The 16,072-nt window shown below is 42.3% G+C and overlaps 1 protein-coding gene across 1 annotated transcript in view; it reads right to left on the minus strand.

Moving 5' to 3' along the window:
- Positions 1-2,613: 2,613 nt before the first annotated feature.
- The window catches only part of LOC134436384 (prolyl endopeptidase-like), a 48,868-nt gene continuing 35,409 nt past the window's right edge, over positions 2,614-16,072 (minus strand). Inside the window, exons 15-16 of the mRNA XM_063185569.1 lie at positions 5,526-5,703; positions 2,614-5,061 (exon numbers count right to left, since the gene is read on the minus strand). Of these exons, the coding sequence (XP_063041639.1) occupies positions 4,942-5,061; positions 5,526-5,703 (298 nt within the window). The 3' untranslated portion in view covers positions 2,614-4,941. The remainder of the gene's footprint in view (positions 5,062-5,525; positions 5,704-16,072) is intronic.

Below are 16,072 nucleotides of genomic sequence, written 5' to 3' on the forward strand. Positions count from 1 at the left end.
ACACACACCAACCTTTGTATCTTTGTGGGGCCCTTGCTATTTTTGTGGGGGCCTTCCATTCATATTAACCCTAACAATAGCTACATAATGCTAAACTCTGCCCAAACCAAAACAATCCCTAACCCTAACCTGTCAGTGAGAAAATGTTTTTACACTTTTATTTTTACCATTAACAACAAAACTACCCCAGCAAAAGGGATAAAAACAAGTGGAGTCCAGGATTTGGGCCCCACAATGGAGCGAGGGCCCCAGCATGTGGGTGTGCTCCAATAGAATTGATGGAGTACAGTATACACACACACACACACACACACACACACACACACACACACACACACACACACACACACACACACACACACACTCACACTGCAGTTTTACCTCGCCATGACCCATCCCTTTACCTCTTGACAATTTCACCTCTTCACTCCCTCTCCGCCTCTCCCTCTCACCGCCCTTTCTTTCCCTCTCTCTCTCACCGTCCTCTTGTCCTCTCTCATTCTGTCTTTTTTTCTCTCTCTCCACCTGTCCTCCATCTCGTTCTCGCTCATCTCTCTCTTCCTCTTTCTCGAACAGGTGAATCCCCCCCCCCCCTCTTTCTCTCTCTCGACCTGGTGAGCCCTCCTCTCTCTCCAACTTCTCCCCGCCTCCTCCTTTCTCTCTCTGTGAGCTTTCTCCATCTCTCCCCCTCTCCATCTGCCCTCCAGTGAGACATGCTTACTCTCTCTCTCTCTCCCTCTCTTTCTCCCCTCCACTGAGACATGCTTACTCTCTCTCTCCCTCTCTTTCTCCCCTCCACTGAGACATGCTTACTCTCTCTCTCTCTCTCTCTCTGCCCTCCACTAAGACGTGCTTTCTCTCTCTCTCCCTCTCTCTTTCTCCCCTCCACTAAGACGTGCTTTCTCTCTTTCTCTCTCTCCTCCACTGAGGCGTCTTTAGGGGGTCCGATGGGTTCAGTGGAGTATCAGAGCAGCTGAAGGTCCTGGCTGCAGTGAGCTGAGATTAAACTCCCTGTGACCGGCAAGCCAGGAGACCCGATTGCTCTATTGCCATATCTCCCTCCCTCCCTCTCTCCTTACATCCCTCCCTCCCTCCCTCTCTCCTTACATCTCTCTCTCTCTCTCTCTCTCTGTGCCAAGCCAGGAGACCCAATACCTCTATTGCCATCTCTCCCTCCATCCCTCTCTCTCTCTCTCTCCCTCCCTCCATCTCTCTCTGTGCCAAGCCAGGTGACCCAAATGCTCTATTTCTATCTGTAGCTCGATCCCTCTCCATCTTTCTCTCTCTCTCTCTCTCTCTGACGGCTAAGCACCAAGCTAGGAGACCAAATCTCTTACTTCCTCTCTCTCTCTCTTTCTGACCGCCAAGTACCAAGCCAACAGACCCAATCGCTCTCCCTCTCGTATCGGCTCTGCCTTGCTCTCTTTCTACCACTCTTTTTCTCTTGTTTCTCATGTGTTTTTTTGTCTTGTACATCTGTGCTATAACTTATTCCCCCTGACATTCTCATGTTCAATCTTTCTATTTAACTCTCCATTTCTGTTTGGCTTCTGCCAGCTCTGCCAATCTGACTTTCTCACTTTCTAACCACCCTCTTGCTCTCTGCACCCCAGGTCAGCTTATGTCAACCCCCAGCCCTGCAATTACGGTCTCTATGTACTAGATTTCCCCAATCCTTGCTCTCTCTCTCGCTCTCGCTCTCTCTCTCTCTCTCTCTCTCTCCTTCTACTTCCTTAGCCTGCCACCACCACTCTCTGCCTCTCCATCCTATCATCCTCCACTCACCCACTTTTTTCTTCCTGAAATCTTTTTCATTTCTGCCTCATCCTGACTTGCTCTCTGGCCCACTCAATCACATCGCTCTCGCCCACTCTGTTACCATGCCCTTCTCTTCCTCCTCATCCTCCCCCTCCTCCTCCTCCTCCTCCTTCTTACTCTCACATCTTTTTGCCCACTCGCATACCCTGCTCGTCCTCCTCTCCATCCTGTTCTTCACTCTCCTGTCCTCTCACATCTTCTCTCCCCCTCTTCCTCCTCTTCTCCCTCCTCCTCCTCCTCCCCATCCTCTTCCTCATCTCCCTCCTCTTCTCCCTGATATCTCCCCCTCTTCCTCTTCCTCTTCTTCCTCCCCTCCTCTTCTTCCTCCTCCTCCTCTCCATCCTCCTCCCTGATCTCTCTCCTCCCGGGTGGCGAGTGGCTGATAAGTGACACTGTGTTCTGCTGCAGCCAGAGTGTGAACTGCAGAGTAAGACCAAGATGGGAAGGGAAGGGGCTTTTTCCCCTCTTCTTCCATTTGGGGGATTTCACCTCCACTACATTACATTACATTACGGCACTGCTGCCCTAGTCTGAAATGACTTTACTAAAGGGGGAAAAGAAACCTTTTACTGAGGCCTGTTTGCTTTTTATTAGTAAAAAATACTAATTATTATTAAGTATTACCGTATTATTATTATTATGTTACATAATCAGTAGTAGTATGTAATATGTTTTGATGATGTAATGTATTTTATTCACCGAATTAAGTAAACTGCCCAATTAATGTTTTTGATCGTTTGGTAGTTACATTAGCTAGCATGTGTTGTTAATGTAAATGATGCACATAGACAATGATCGCTTTAAACAACAAAATTTAATACACTCAAGGGGACGTTGATTTTAAAAGACACATCAAATGCTTCACATCATGTCAAATAATTCTGTTATTCACCAGACACAATTCATCTCAAGTATAAAAGCATTTAATTTTAATTTCACTTTTGCCAGTCAGTCAAGTCTCAGTAACAAATAATTAAAAAAAAATCCAAACATCGGTCAGTTCATCAGAGTTATGCTGCAGGCTATCAATACACGCACGTACACCGTACGTACGCACGCACACGCACACACACACACACACACACACACACACACACACACACACACACACACACACACACACACGGAAAACAATCATGCCCTTACATACAGTAGCTGTGCTGTGCAGTGGCAGTGGAAGCCCTCTATTGTGCTGTGGATTTATAAGTGTCATTGTTTACTGCCTGTGTTGTGTTCCCTACAGCTGCAAATTTGACTGATTTCTCCAATTAAAGTCCTCTGGGTTTGGCAATCGTAATCACACAACACACATGGCCTGGACATTCGGCCAAATCAACTTAATAGGAATTTAAATTTTTCACAACACTGTTCCTCTTGGCAACGTTCACCTTTTTGTTCCTTTTCTTTGTTGGTGATGTTGATGTATGGCATTATTAAGTTGTCTGCTGTTGCCATCTAGTGTTGACAAACGGTAGTGCAAGCTGTGTGCGGTGTGTTAAGAACGTCTTTTAGAGCTTTTTATTTTACCACAGACGTTCTCTTTGGCAGTGATTGTGTAATTTGGCAAGAAGTACTTTATACACTGTTAACTGAGTACAACAGTGGTATTAAAAACAGAGATTATATGTGCTGTAAGTACAGACTGGCTATTATGGAAAGCATTACTATAAAAAAGCGTATTGTGTTACTAATATGAAAATGAAGGTTATTGAGTAAAATAAAAACGTTTACAGTTGTGTTATACCACATCTGTTGCATCCGTTGGATGATTTCAAGTATCGAAATCAGAATAGAGGGAAGTCAGGAAAAAAAAACACCCAATGGCTTCTTTATGGCAGTGAGTCAACATATAACGCTATACTGGGGCTTTCCGTTAACAAATTCACTTTTCCAGGTGTTCTCAGTCCCTCCTACTGTATGCTCTCATGTTTTCACAATAGCCTCTCCTTCTGTCCAATCTCTGAATGAAGTCAACCATATTTGTCACTCAACCACCATTTTTACTACCCACCCCTGTACAGGACAGGATGGTGTACTTTTAATCTTAGGAGCTGTTTCCACGTAGCAGGATATTTTTATATGTGGATATTTTTTTTTCTCCTGGTTACATCGGTTTTAGCCTTCTTTTTCCACGTAGCAGATGTTTAAAATCCAGATATAAAAAAGCAGGCTTTAAAAATATCCTATTTAGGGGGGTGAAACGCATTTGTTACAATGGAGTATTTATTTTTATCCACATGTTGCGTTTACACCTAAACAGGAGAAACAAATATCCTGCTAAAAAAAATATCCTGCTACGTGGAAACAGCATCTTAGTCCCTTTGTATGGACACCCAATTGCACTTCATTTTAACGTCCCCTACACTTCATTTTAAACTTCCATATAGTCATATTACAGTAGATGAATTTAATAATGTGGCTTTCAAGAATCAGTGACGTGTTGATCACAGAGATACCCTGAGAAAAGAAACCGGTAAAATAAAGTGTGACTGGATATCCCTTTGTACAGTGCGTGTAGATTCAGTATGATATTCATTATCCCATTTACATGTGTTTATACATGTGTAATGACATTGTTAAGGTTTCTATCTAATCTCCCAATCAAGTTACATTTTTACTCTTCATTCACATGGGCACTGACTGCCGACGGGTTGTCTTTTCATTCATACGCAGTCTGATTGGTTGAAGCGTCAGCCGCCTGCTACTGTCAAAATTTGGATGTTTTAAAGCCACGTCAATGGAGCCGACAGACAAACCCCACAATGCATTTCACATCCACATTTCATGTATAAGATCCGTTCAACGGTCGATGGCAGTGTGAATGACGAGTAATGAAGTTTCACTGTTACAACACTTCAGATTTTCTTTTGCCTTAAGACATGTAAAACATCAGCTGATTTTAAAGCACGTCACACATCAACATACCAGTGACCCTCTGATGAAGACGGAAGTAATACCTTCGAAACATGTCAGGTAAAAGATAAAACTTTTACATGTCTTAAGGCAAAAGAAAATCTAAAGTGTTGAGTTAAACAGTTAGACATAATGAACGTAATACATATGTTTCACTGTTACAATCTTGAAAATCTCCCTAGTCCCTCCACGTGATGCCCAGCACCTGTGCTAGTCCTTCCACTGGATGCCCAGCACCTGTGCCACGAAGGCGTATATGTCAGCGTCCTCCTGGATGGCCTTGGTGGTGGGCTTGCCCGCGCCGTGCCCGCTGCGGGTGTCCACGCGCACCTGTAGAGACATTTTTAGTTCCATCTTAGTTTTCTTAATCTTCTACTATTCATATAATATATTCTCATTTTCTTCTTATGATTTGGCTGGGGAAGTCCCTACATAGTGACATATTCTTGTGTGTACGTGGTAAGCTTTTCTGTCATGGGGTCACGGGACACATATTATTGAAGACATGTGCATCTAATTTGCGTGGTCACAAGGCTGCTGAACAACGAAATATGAAATTGCATACACTGGACAACAAGACAATGGACAGCATCTGGCCATGCGGGACCCCATGTGCACAGAAGAATCTCACGACATTGACTGTGGGGGAGCGAAGTGGTTAAATAGAGTTGCCTTTTGTATCCACTTAAGAACTTGCTGGGTGGAATACTTCCTATCTCCACGCAGTAACTTCTCCAGCCGTTAACAATAAAATCTGCAGTGCTTACTATCTATTAATTTATTTTACTACGCACCATGAGGGGCTGCTTCTGGCCGGGGCTGCGGCCCACCCCGTGCTGCAGGGTGGCGGCGTACTTCAGGGTGTGCAGGGGCACCACGCGGTCGTCGTGATCCGCCGTCAGGAGTAGGACGGCTGGGTACGGCCGCACGTCTGGTCCCGGGGCTGGGGGAAGATTGTGGAGAGGGGAGTACCTGAGGGGAGAGAAGAGAGAGTGTTTGAATTGAATACAGTGGTCTGGTAAAAGCATTGTGATACACCGGCAGGGGCAGGACGGCTGGGTATGCCGGCACGTCTGGCCCTGTAACGCCGCATTATGTAATAACGGTGCAATATGTAATAATGTAACAAATTATTACATAATGTGGTGACAATCGCCGCATTGTGTAATAATTTACGCATTTCGTAATACATTTCTTGAACGCATTTCGTAATAACTTTTTTCTCATCTTGTAATAAATTATTACAAAATGCGAAATTTATTACGGAATGCGGCCGCAACTTTATGNTTTGATGGAAATGTAATAAGATGGTGCATTATGTAATAATCTATATGGATATGTTTTTTCTGCACTTGGATTCAGTAGGCGCAGCACACATACATAGTCTCAGTGACATGGTATAGTCACTGCCCTCTCTCTCTCTCATTCTTCTCAGTTCTCAAACTGCTCGAGAGTCGCGAATGATGCGGTTAAAACCGTTAAGAAATAATTTCACAACTTGTTGCGTCCAACGAGTCCAACAAATGTCTCGCACTTTCTGCTACATTACACCAATTTACAGCGACATTAAATAGGCCAGGTCTAAACACTTCACGAGGAGGTGAAAACTTGTCTTGCACTTGCGTGGGTCTGTGGCGAGAGAGAGAGAGAGAGAGAGAGAGAGAGAGAGAGAGAGAGAGAGAGAGAGAGAGAGAGAGAGTGAGAGTGTGTGTGTGGTGTGTGTGTGTGTGTGTGTGTGTGTGTGTGTGGTGTGTGTGTGTGTGTGTGTGTGTGTGTGTGTGTGTGTGTGTGTGTGTGTGTACGCACGGAGACAAACCTGGCCCATATTGATCTTAAGCCCCATCTTGGCTCTTTGGAAATATTCTTAACATTACAAAGGCTATTTTAATATTTTCCCCCAAACAACATGAATCAAATCCCAGGAAAAGACCAACCATTATAAGTGACTCGTGGGGAGCTGTCCATACTGGTGGTGCTTAATTTTTCCCGATATTTGCCCGTGGAGTAGTGAGTCTTTCATGTCTGCCTACATGCGCGCCAGGGTCTGACCATGGTGCTTTTTGCCCGTGGAGTGAGGAGACTGTCTTCTTGCAAAGCAAGAAGTCATAGCACCCGAGAAAAATGCCACTCTTTGTCCTATTTTCAATTTCAGTCCACTGTTCAGTAGGCCTATTAGGCTGCAATCAAATTCAATAGCCTATGCTCATCCACATGCACGCGAAAAACAATAACCCAAGCGGCGGGACTAATTCGATTATATTCCTTCCAAAAATGTCCGAACGTCACAAAAATCAGTTATTTGCATTGTCCGCAATTATACCAAACAAAAAGGTATCAATAAAAGAAATCAAGTCTTCAGTTTCGATAATCCACGTTACAAATCCTCAACAACAGCAAGCCATTCCTTCTCTGCTATGAGGCAGGCAACGGAACAAGTGCAGACAGTAGGCTATATGACCACGTTGATGCTGCACGGCTTGAAAGGATTCTGTCTAAATTAAATATCTTGGATAGCCTATATAGACCTAGGCCTAACTAGATTTGTTGCAATACAGATTCATTTTCTATAGCCAGAAGTGTTCCGTTGGACTGACGAAACCGAACACGATCATGTTTGCAACTTCTTTCCCTCCTGTGCTGTCCATCAGCACCACCTGTCATCAGACGTCCGATTAGCTTTCATTACGTGCTGAGGGAAAAAAAAAACTCTCGCCATTAGGCCCATGTGCTGTTGCACTGTTGTGAGGGATATCACCAAATAATTTAGATAAAAGTCAGAACATTATTTTGGCAATCTGTTCAGTCTGTTCATTTAAGTTTTTGGGTGCTCTTGGATATCGGGGATCAGTTCATGTAGAGAGAAGAGTTCATCCAGGCACTCCAAAATAAGGTGTCCAAACGGGAAGTTACATTAAAAAGCCTTTAATAGTACTGGGCTGGGGTTACATTAAAAAGCCGACATGTTTCGACCTCACCAGGTCTTCATCAGGGCTACGTTCACCATTGAAAAGAAAGGCCTCCCTTAAATAGTGACATCACCACATGTGACCCATTACGCACTAAACACATTTGCGCACACCAGAGAAAACAAAGATTAAAAAATAGCCTGGGGTAATAAGTGATGCCACAGAAAAAAATGACCAGAAGTACAAATAAGCATCACAAAAAACAAGTAAAATCAATATCCTCATTTAGACCAGGATAGCGCATGGCATCCAGTTGGTGTATCCAAAAAGTCTGCCTCTGATTAAGTCTTTTTAGCCTGTCCCCACCCCTCGGAAGAGGTTTGATATGCTCGACGCCCTGTATGCGCAGCAGAGAATCATTTTTACCATGGTATATTCATTGAAATGTTTCGCCATGGGATAGTCAAAATTGCCCACTCTGATAGCATACAGGTATTTATGTTCTGCTAGCCTATCTCGCATGCGCCTTTTTGTGCGTCCGATATAAAAGAACCCTTCAGCGCAAGGACAAGTTAGGCGGTATATGACAAATGTAGAATTGCAATTAATGAAATCTCTCTGTCCGTATTCTCTCGTGGTTTTAGTATCCACAAAAGATTTGGCTTGTGTAACATTTGGGCAGTGAGGGCAGTTCATACATCTATAGGTGCCAATGGGTTTACGCAGCCAGGTTTCTCTCTTTTTCACCTGTAGGTGAGAGCGCATTAATTTATCTCCTAGGCTGGGTGCACTCTTTAAAGACACCATGGGTGGTTCTGGGAACACCTCACGTAGTTGCGCATCACTTTCAATAATGGACCAATTGTTCTTAATAATTTGCCTGATCCGCGTTGCTTGTGTACTATATGTCTCTTTTTGTTTCTTTTTGGTCAATAACGTGTTGCGTTGAAGGGAGCGCGCTTCACTGTATGCGTTTTGGATGGCTTCAGGGTGATAGGCTCTATCACTGAATCTTTTCTCCATCAGCTCGGCCTGCTCGTGAAAATCATTTTCGAAATCACAGATACGCCTAATCTCTGGAATTGGCCGTGTGGAATATTTCTAATGAGATGCGGGGGATGGAATGAATCCGCTCTCAGAATGGTGTTCCGAGAGGTCGCCTTTCTGAATAAGGTGGTGTGCAGCTGTCCCTCCGCGTCTTTATATATCGTCAAATCCAGAAAGTGAATTAGTTAATGAATATTCCAAGGAAGCCATCCAAAACGCATACAGTGAAGCGCGCTCCCTACAACGCAACACGTTATTGACCAAAAACAAACATCATCGCCAGCAGCAGTCCCGTCCTTTTTTTGTTACGACAGTTCATAGATGTATGAACTGCCCCCACTGTCCAAATGTTACACAAGCCAAATCTTTTGTGGATACTAAAACCACGAATGAATATGGACAGAGAGATTTCATTAATTGCAATTCTACATTTGTCATATACCGCCTAACTTGTCCTTGCGCTGAAGGGTTCTTTTATATCGGGCGCACAAAAAGGCGCATGCGAGATAGGCTAGCAGAACATAAATATGGTATCAGAGTGGGCAATTTTGACTATCCCATGGCGAAACATATGAATACCATGGTAAAAATGATTCTCTGCTGCGCATACAGGGCGTCGAGCATATCAAACCTCTTCCGAGGGGTGGGGACAGGCTAAAAAGACTTAATCAGAGGCAGACTTTTTGGATACACCAACTGGATGCCATGCGCTATCCTGGTCTAAATGAGGATATTGATTTTACTTGTTTTTTGTGATTTTTATTTGTACTTCTGGTCATTTTTTCTGTGGCATCACTTATTACCCCAGGCTATTTTTAATCTTTGTTTTATATGGTGTGCGCAAATGTGTGTAGTGCGTAATGGGTCACATGTGGTGATGTCACTATTTAAGGGAGGCCTTTCTTTTCAATGATGAAGACCTGGTGAGGTCGAAACATGTCGGCTTTTTAATGTAACCCCAGCCCAGTACCATTAAAGGCTTTTTAATGTAACTTATCGTTTGGGCACCTTATTTTGGAGTGCCTGGATGAACTCTTCTCTCTACATGAACTGATCCCCGATATCCAAGAGCACCCAAAAACTTAAATGAACAGACTGAAGACTGTTTGAGCTTCCAGCCACCTGTGTGCCTTTCATTGCCAAAATAATGTTCTGACTTTTATCTAAATTATTTGGTGATATCCCTCACAACAGTGCAACAGCACATAGGCCTAATGGCGAGAGTTTTTCCCTCAGCACGTAATGAAAGCTAATCGGACGTCTAATGACAGGTGGTGCTGACGGACAGCGCACGAGGGAAAGAAGTTGCAAACTTGATCGTGTTCGGTTTCGTCAGTCCAGCGGAACACTTCTGGCTCTAGAAAATGAATCTGTATTGCAACAAATCTAGTTACGCGTAGGTCTATATAGGCTGTCCAAGATATTTAATTTAGATATTTAATTTAGTTTTCACCACCTCGTGAAGTGTTTAGACCTGGCCTATTTAATGTCGCTGTAAATTGGTGTAATGTAGCAGAAAGTGCGAGACATTCGTTGGACTCGTTGCACGCAACAAGTTGTGAAATTATTTCTTAACGGTTTTAACCGCATCATTCGCGACTCTCGAGCAGTTTGAGAACTGAGAAGAATGAGAGAGAGAGAGGGTAGTGACTATACCATGTCACTGAGACTATGTGTGTGTGCTGCGCCTACTGAATCCAAGTGCAGAAAAAACATATCCATATAGATTATTACATAATGCACCATCTTATTACATTTCCATCAAAAAAAAAAGTTGCGGCCGCATTCCGTAATAAATATGAGAAAAAAGTTATTACGAAATGCGTTCAAGAAATGTATTACGAAATGCGTAAATTATTACACAATGCGGCGATTGTCACCACATTATGTAATAATTTGTTACATTATTACATATTGCACCGTTATTACATAATGCGGCGTTACAGGCCCTGGGGCTGGGGGAAGGTTGTGGAGAGGGGAGTACCTGAGGAGAGAGAAGAGAAGAGAAGAGAGAGAGGGGTTTGTGTTTAATCTTAATGTTTAAAATTTTCTTTGACTCTAATTGCTTTCTTTCTTGTTTCCTTTCATTTAGCATTTGTTTTTTGTGAAGCACATTGAGTTGCATCTGTGTATGAAATGTGCTATACTAATAAACTTGCCTTGCCTTGTATTGTATACTATACTTTGCCCTACAGACAGTAAGAAAAGAGAGAGGGGTTCGCAGGCACGTGCACAGCATAGTTGCCCACGGTGCCCGAGCAACGGCCCTTTTGCCCACATTGGCTGATATTGCCCTTCCAAGGGAGGGGAAAATAATTTGGCAATTATAATTTCATATTTCAATATAATTTGATTTCTTTATAATTCATAATTTTGATTGAAGTTTTGTACAATAAAGACTTAAGTCAGTCATACAAATTCATCAGACCCGTCGAGAATGGGCACGAGCGATGTGAGGTAGTTCTAGGCCTACGCAACAACTCCGGTGGGGAGGGAGAAGGCACGCGACAGGCGCTTGAGCGCCTAGAGACACGAAAGATTTTGAAGATGCCTGGGTGTCGGCTAGAGCCCTACACACAGTCTACATATTAGGGTACAAAATATGCTCACAATCAACCTCTCTATTATCAACAATGTTGAGTTTAGAACTTTTAGTTATCATACATCTGACAGCCAGCCAGCGCCACGTTTAGGTAGCAAAAAAAACCCGACAGCCAGCTGTAGATATGCCTCGGAATTTGAAAAATAGGCTAAGATTTCATGTTTCAACTGATTTGCTTTGCAAATTTTTGATTGAAGCTTCCTAAATTAAGTTTTCAAATTCAGATTCACCTGCACCTCGAGAGATAGGCAAAGGGAGGGGCAGCATGCGCTTTGCGGGGGGCACGCGCAGCTCTACATGGGAGGGAGGGGGGAGCAAGCATGCATGCGATGCGACCAGGGCAGAGACGCAAAATATGTCGAAGATGTCGTGGGAGTAGAGCGACTGCCCTGGCGGCCTGAGGTGAGCTGGAAACATAGCAGACTACACAGTACTGTATTACACTACATCAGTGTTTCCCAACCAGGGGTACGTGTACCACTAGGGGTACGCAAGCACACTGCAGGGGGTACTTGGAAAAGTGTTATTATTATAACAAATGTATGGAGCAGCCACATCAGGACAGAGAAAATGATATAGAAAATTAATTAGGGGGTACTCATGTCACAACTAAGAGGCTTAGGGGGTACGCAAGACAAAAAAGGTTGGGAAACACTGCACTACATGACCACAATTAATGCCTCTTAAAGCCGATGTCGAGTTTAGGACGTTTAGTGATCATAATCTGACAGCCGGTGTGCCACGTTCAGATATTGGGGGAAAACGACAGCCAGCTGGCTTGCAGTCATTGTCAACGTTTTACATGGCTCAGGTTGTTTTGTGGAAGGCTAACCCAACTAAGAAACATGCAGATGACATGTCGTTTTATCAAGCAAGAGAGAACTTAAGGGGGTAGGCTAGCTAAAGGAAGCACATCTCTGCAGAGTTGGCTGAGAAAAAAAAAATGAACAGGTGCAGGTGAGGTAGAGAATCTTTTTCAGGATTGTAGAGGTTTGATCTTGGTGAGACCGCTTGGAAAGTGCTTTTTCTTACGCTGACCCAAAGATACTGTTTCCACTGTCAATGTCCATGTAATTGAAATAAATCCACTCCACATGATAACTGACATTTACTGTTCTTCTCAAGACATATGCCTACAAAATGTGCATGAACTAACTAAAATATCTGTAATGAAAATAAAAGGTTATAAAGTCTGCGAGAAGCTCGGAGCTTCAGAGCAACAGATAAGAACTGGTCGCTCCCACGCCACGGTTCTTTGCGATCTGAAATGAAAGCCGGCTCGTCAATTCTTAAAGCGACAGTACACATTTTTAATATAGGCTACAAAAGACCCAACAAATGACCTAAACCTGTGAATTCTTATTGTTTTAGCTTTCCTATGTAATATTCATCATTTTAATCATGGAATATGCATATTAATGAAATTTCAAATTCAAATTAAATTATCTTTTTAACCATTTTTAAACTATTTCTATTTATTATAACTTAAAGTCTACTTTGGCTGCTACAAGGATTATAAAGATGACAGTGGGTTAATTGATTAAGCATCCTCATATTTAGCCTATTAATTTACTCATCATTTCATTTCATTTAAGATGAGAATGACTCAGAGCCACAGACCTCTGCACATAGGGCAGGTAGGCATAAGACTGATCATCTCTGTGACTGATAAGTTACAGGTTTAAAAACTATCAAGGCTTTTTCTCATAATTTCATTTAATTTAGGGGCAGCCACATACCACACATGAGGAAATGTGGATCAGGAGACATTTAGGGCAGGTGGGCATAAGGCTGATCATCTCTGATATGATTAATAGGTAGGCCTACATGTTTAAAAACTAGCATGTTATATCATATGGTACGCATTCAAGATACTATACAATAAAATAATATTAATAATTATGACAATAATATACTACTTCTACTACTACTACTAAAAATAATAATACCCATGGCCGCTCATTGTTGATGTTTTTTTTTTGGGGGGGGGGGTGCCCTTTCTTCAGGTTAGAGCAACTGCCCTTTGAAATTCCTGTGCACGTCCCTGGGGGTTTGCATTGTATACTGTACTTCGCCCTACAGACAGTAGGAGACAAGAGAGGGGTTTGCATTGTATACTGTACTTCGCCCTACAGACAGTATAGTAAGAAAAGAGAGAGGGGGTTTTGTATTACATATTTTGTCCTTCAGGCAGTAAAGAGAGAGGTTTTTTTATTGTATAGTGTACTTTGTCCTACAGACAGCAAGAAAAGAGAGAGGTTTTTTTATTGTATAGTGTACTTCGCCTTACACAGAGAGTAAGAGATAGAGAGAGGGGTTTGTATTGAATACTTGGCCCTACAGACAGCAAGAGAAGAGAGAGGAGTTTGTATTGTATAGTGTACTTTGTCCTACAGACAGCAAGAAAAGAGAGAGGGGTTTGTATTGTATACTGTACTTCGCCCTACAGACAGTAAGAAAAGAAAAGAGAGAGGGGGTTTTGTATTACATACTTTGTCCTACAGACAGCAAGAAAAGAGAGAGGGGTTTGTATTGTATACTGTACTTCGCCCTACAGACAGTAATGCCTCTTTTCCACTGCCAGTTTTCTGGTAGGCCTACTACTCGACACAGCGTGACTCGCCTGCCACTTTTTGCTTTACGATTGAGCTGTGTTGTGCCTATTCGAAAAGCAAAAAGTGGTGGCCGAGTCATGCTTTGTCTAGCTGTAGGCCTACCAGAAAACTGGCAGTGGAAAAGAAGCATAAGAGACAATAGAGGGGTTTGTATTGTATACTGTACATCGCCCTCCAGACAGCACGAGAAGAGAGAGGGGTTTGTATTGTATACTTCACTCTACAGACAGTGAGAGAAGAGAAAGGGGGTTGTATTGTACATTTTGTCCTAAAGACAGAGAGGCAATCTGTAGAACAGTGGGTCCCAAACTGGGGGTCTGTACCCTTAAAGTGATACCGTCCCATTTTTGGAAATCAGCTCATATTACAACTCCCCTTGAGTTGAATTACTGAGCTTTACCTTTCTCCTGTACTTCCTGTCGTTCTCTCAGTATGGCAGTGCACATTTTATGTTCTATTAGACCAGTTAGTCACCAGCTGGTCTCATAGGACTCAATGTTAACTGCTAGCATGGAGGTAAAATTACTGCCATACTCAGAGAACGGCAGGAAGTACAGGATAAAGGTAAAACTCAATAATTTAACTCAAGGGGAGTTGTAATATGAGCTGATTTCCAAAAGTGGGACAGTATCACTTTAAGGAAGTCGGGGAGGTACAGCACGGGGTCACCGAAAAAGGCACAGTTTGTAGAAAGCCATGCTTTCATAACCTTTCCATCAGTGGTGTATTCTACGTAGAAAGCAGGTATACACAATATACCCACTTCAAAATTTCAGGGATTTCAGTATACCCACTTAAAATTGATAGATCCATTATTTAGAATGGCACAATATGTACAGTATACTCACTTTAAAAAATGCTAAAATATAGAGTATACCCACTACAAAAAAGGAGACCACACCCCTGCTTTCCATGCATTGTACCACTATTCACCTCAATGGGCAATACACATATTTACCTTTCCTGTGATTTACATTAGTTTAGCAAAAATATGTTTTTGCATTTGGAAAATGGGAGGTGGGGGGACGCGAAAATATTCTTAGGTCCTTAAGGGGGTTCCATCAGAAAAAGTTTGGGAACCACTGCTGCAGATTGAATGGTGACTATGCATGTCTGGCTCCAGGACAAGAGGAAGGTTGTGAAGACGAGAGTACCTGAGCGAAGGGAGGCTGATGATGAATATTTTACGTCACTTTGTTTTGAATACAACGAAAAAGCTGGTTCAGGAGTGAACCAGGTTAAGTCAAGAGGTAAATCATCTAATAGAAGACCCGTGAGTCACTGCACTCCAGGTTCTTCTATTAGATGACTTTACAGTAGGCCCCTGTACTGTAAGAAAAATCTGAACTCGTCAAAATCATTTACCTGTAAAGTTTCTCTAAACTTTGGTCCTCGGTTGACTTTCGTCAAACAGTATCTCTGTTCTTGCACTGCAAAAAAATTAAATCTTAACAAGCTTATTTTTCTAGTTTCAAGTAAAAAATATCTTTTATTATTTTAAGTAAAAAATCACCTAATAACTATTACTTTTTAACTGGAATTTAGAACTAGAAATTAGTCAATTTATACTTGTTTTTGGAAATTTGTCCATGTGGCAAGATATTTTCACTTAATTAGATTATTAAACTCGTTTCAAGCGAATATTGCTTACAACAAGTAAAAATATATCACCAAGTAAAAATATCTTGCCCCATGGACAAATGTCTGAAAAAAAGTATAAATAAGATTGATTAGATATTTTTAGTTGAAACTAGAAAAACAAGCTTGCTAAAATGTCATTGTTTGTAGTGTGTGCACATTAGGGTACTTGCATAGTCAAGTCTTCCTGTCTGTATATAATGACAAGCTGAAGATGTGGATTAGAGAATGACTCTAAATTAACACAAGCCAACCAGCCAAATGCTGGAGAAAACTCAATTTGGCTGGTAGAAAATAAAACTTACTAGCCACTTTGACCCATTAGTGAGTGTGTGTTTGGCTAGATATATTAACATCTACTATCCATTTAGGCTGGCAATGAAGTTCTTTAACTCATTGGCTGCCAGCCATTTTCATAAAAGAGTACCTCGGAGTGCCAGCCATTTTTCAGCATTTTGGGTGTTTTTTGGAGGCTCACAGAAAATTGAGTTCTGTGTCTATGTCAACACCATACCTATCAAAACACAGATTAG

This window comes from Engraulis encrasicolus, chromosome 20 (genome assembly GCF_034702125.1).
Source record: "Engraulis encrasicolus isolate BLACKSEA-1 chromosome 20, IST_EnEncr_1.0, whole genome shotgun sequence".
Taxonomy (NCBI): Eukaryota; Metazoa; Chordata; class Actinopteri; order Clupeiformes; family Engraulidae; genus Engraulis; species Engraulis encrasicolus.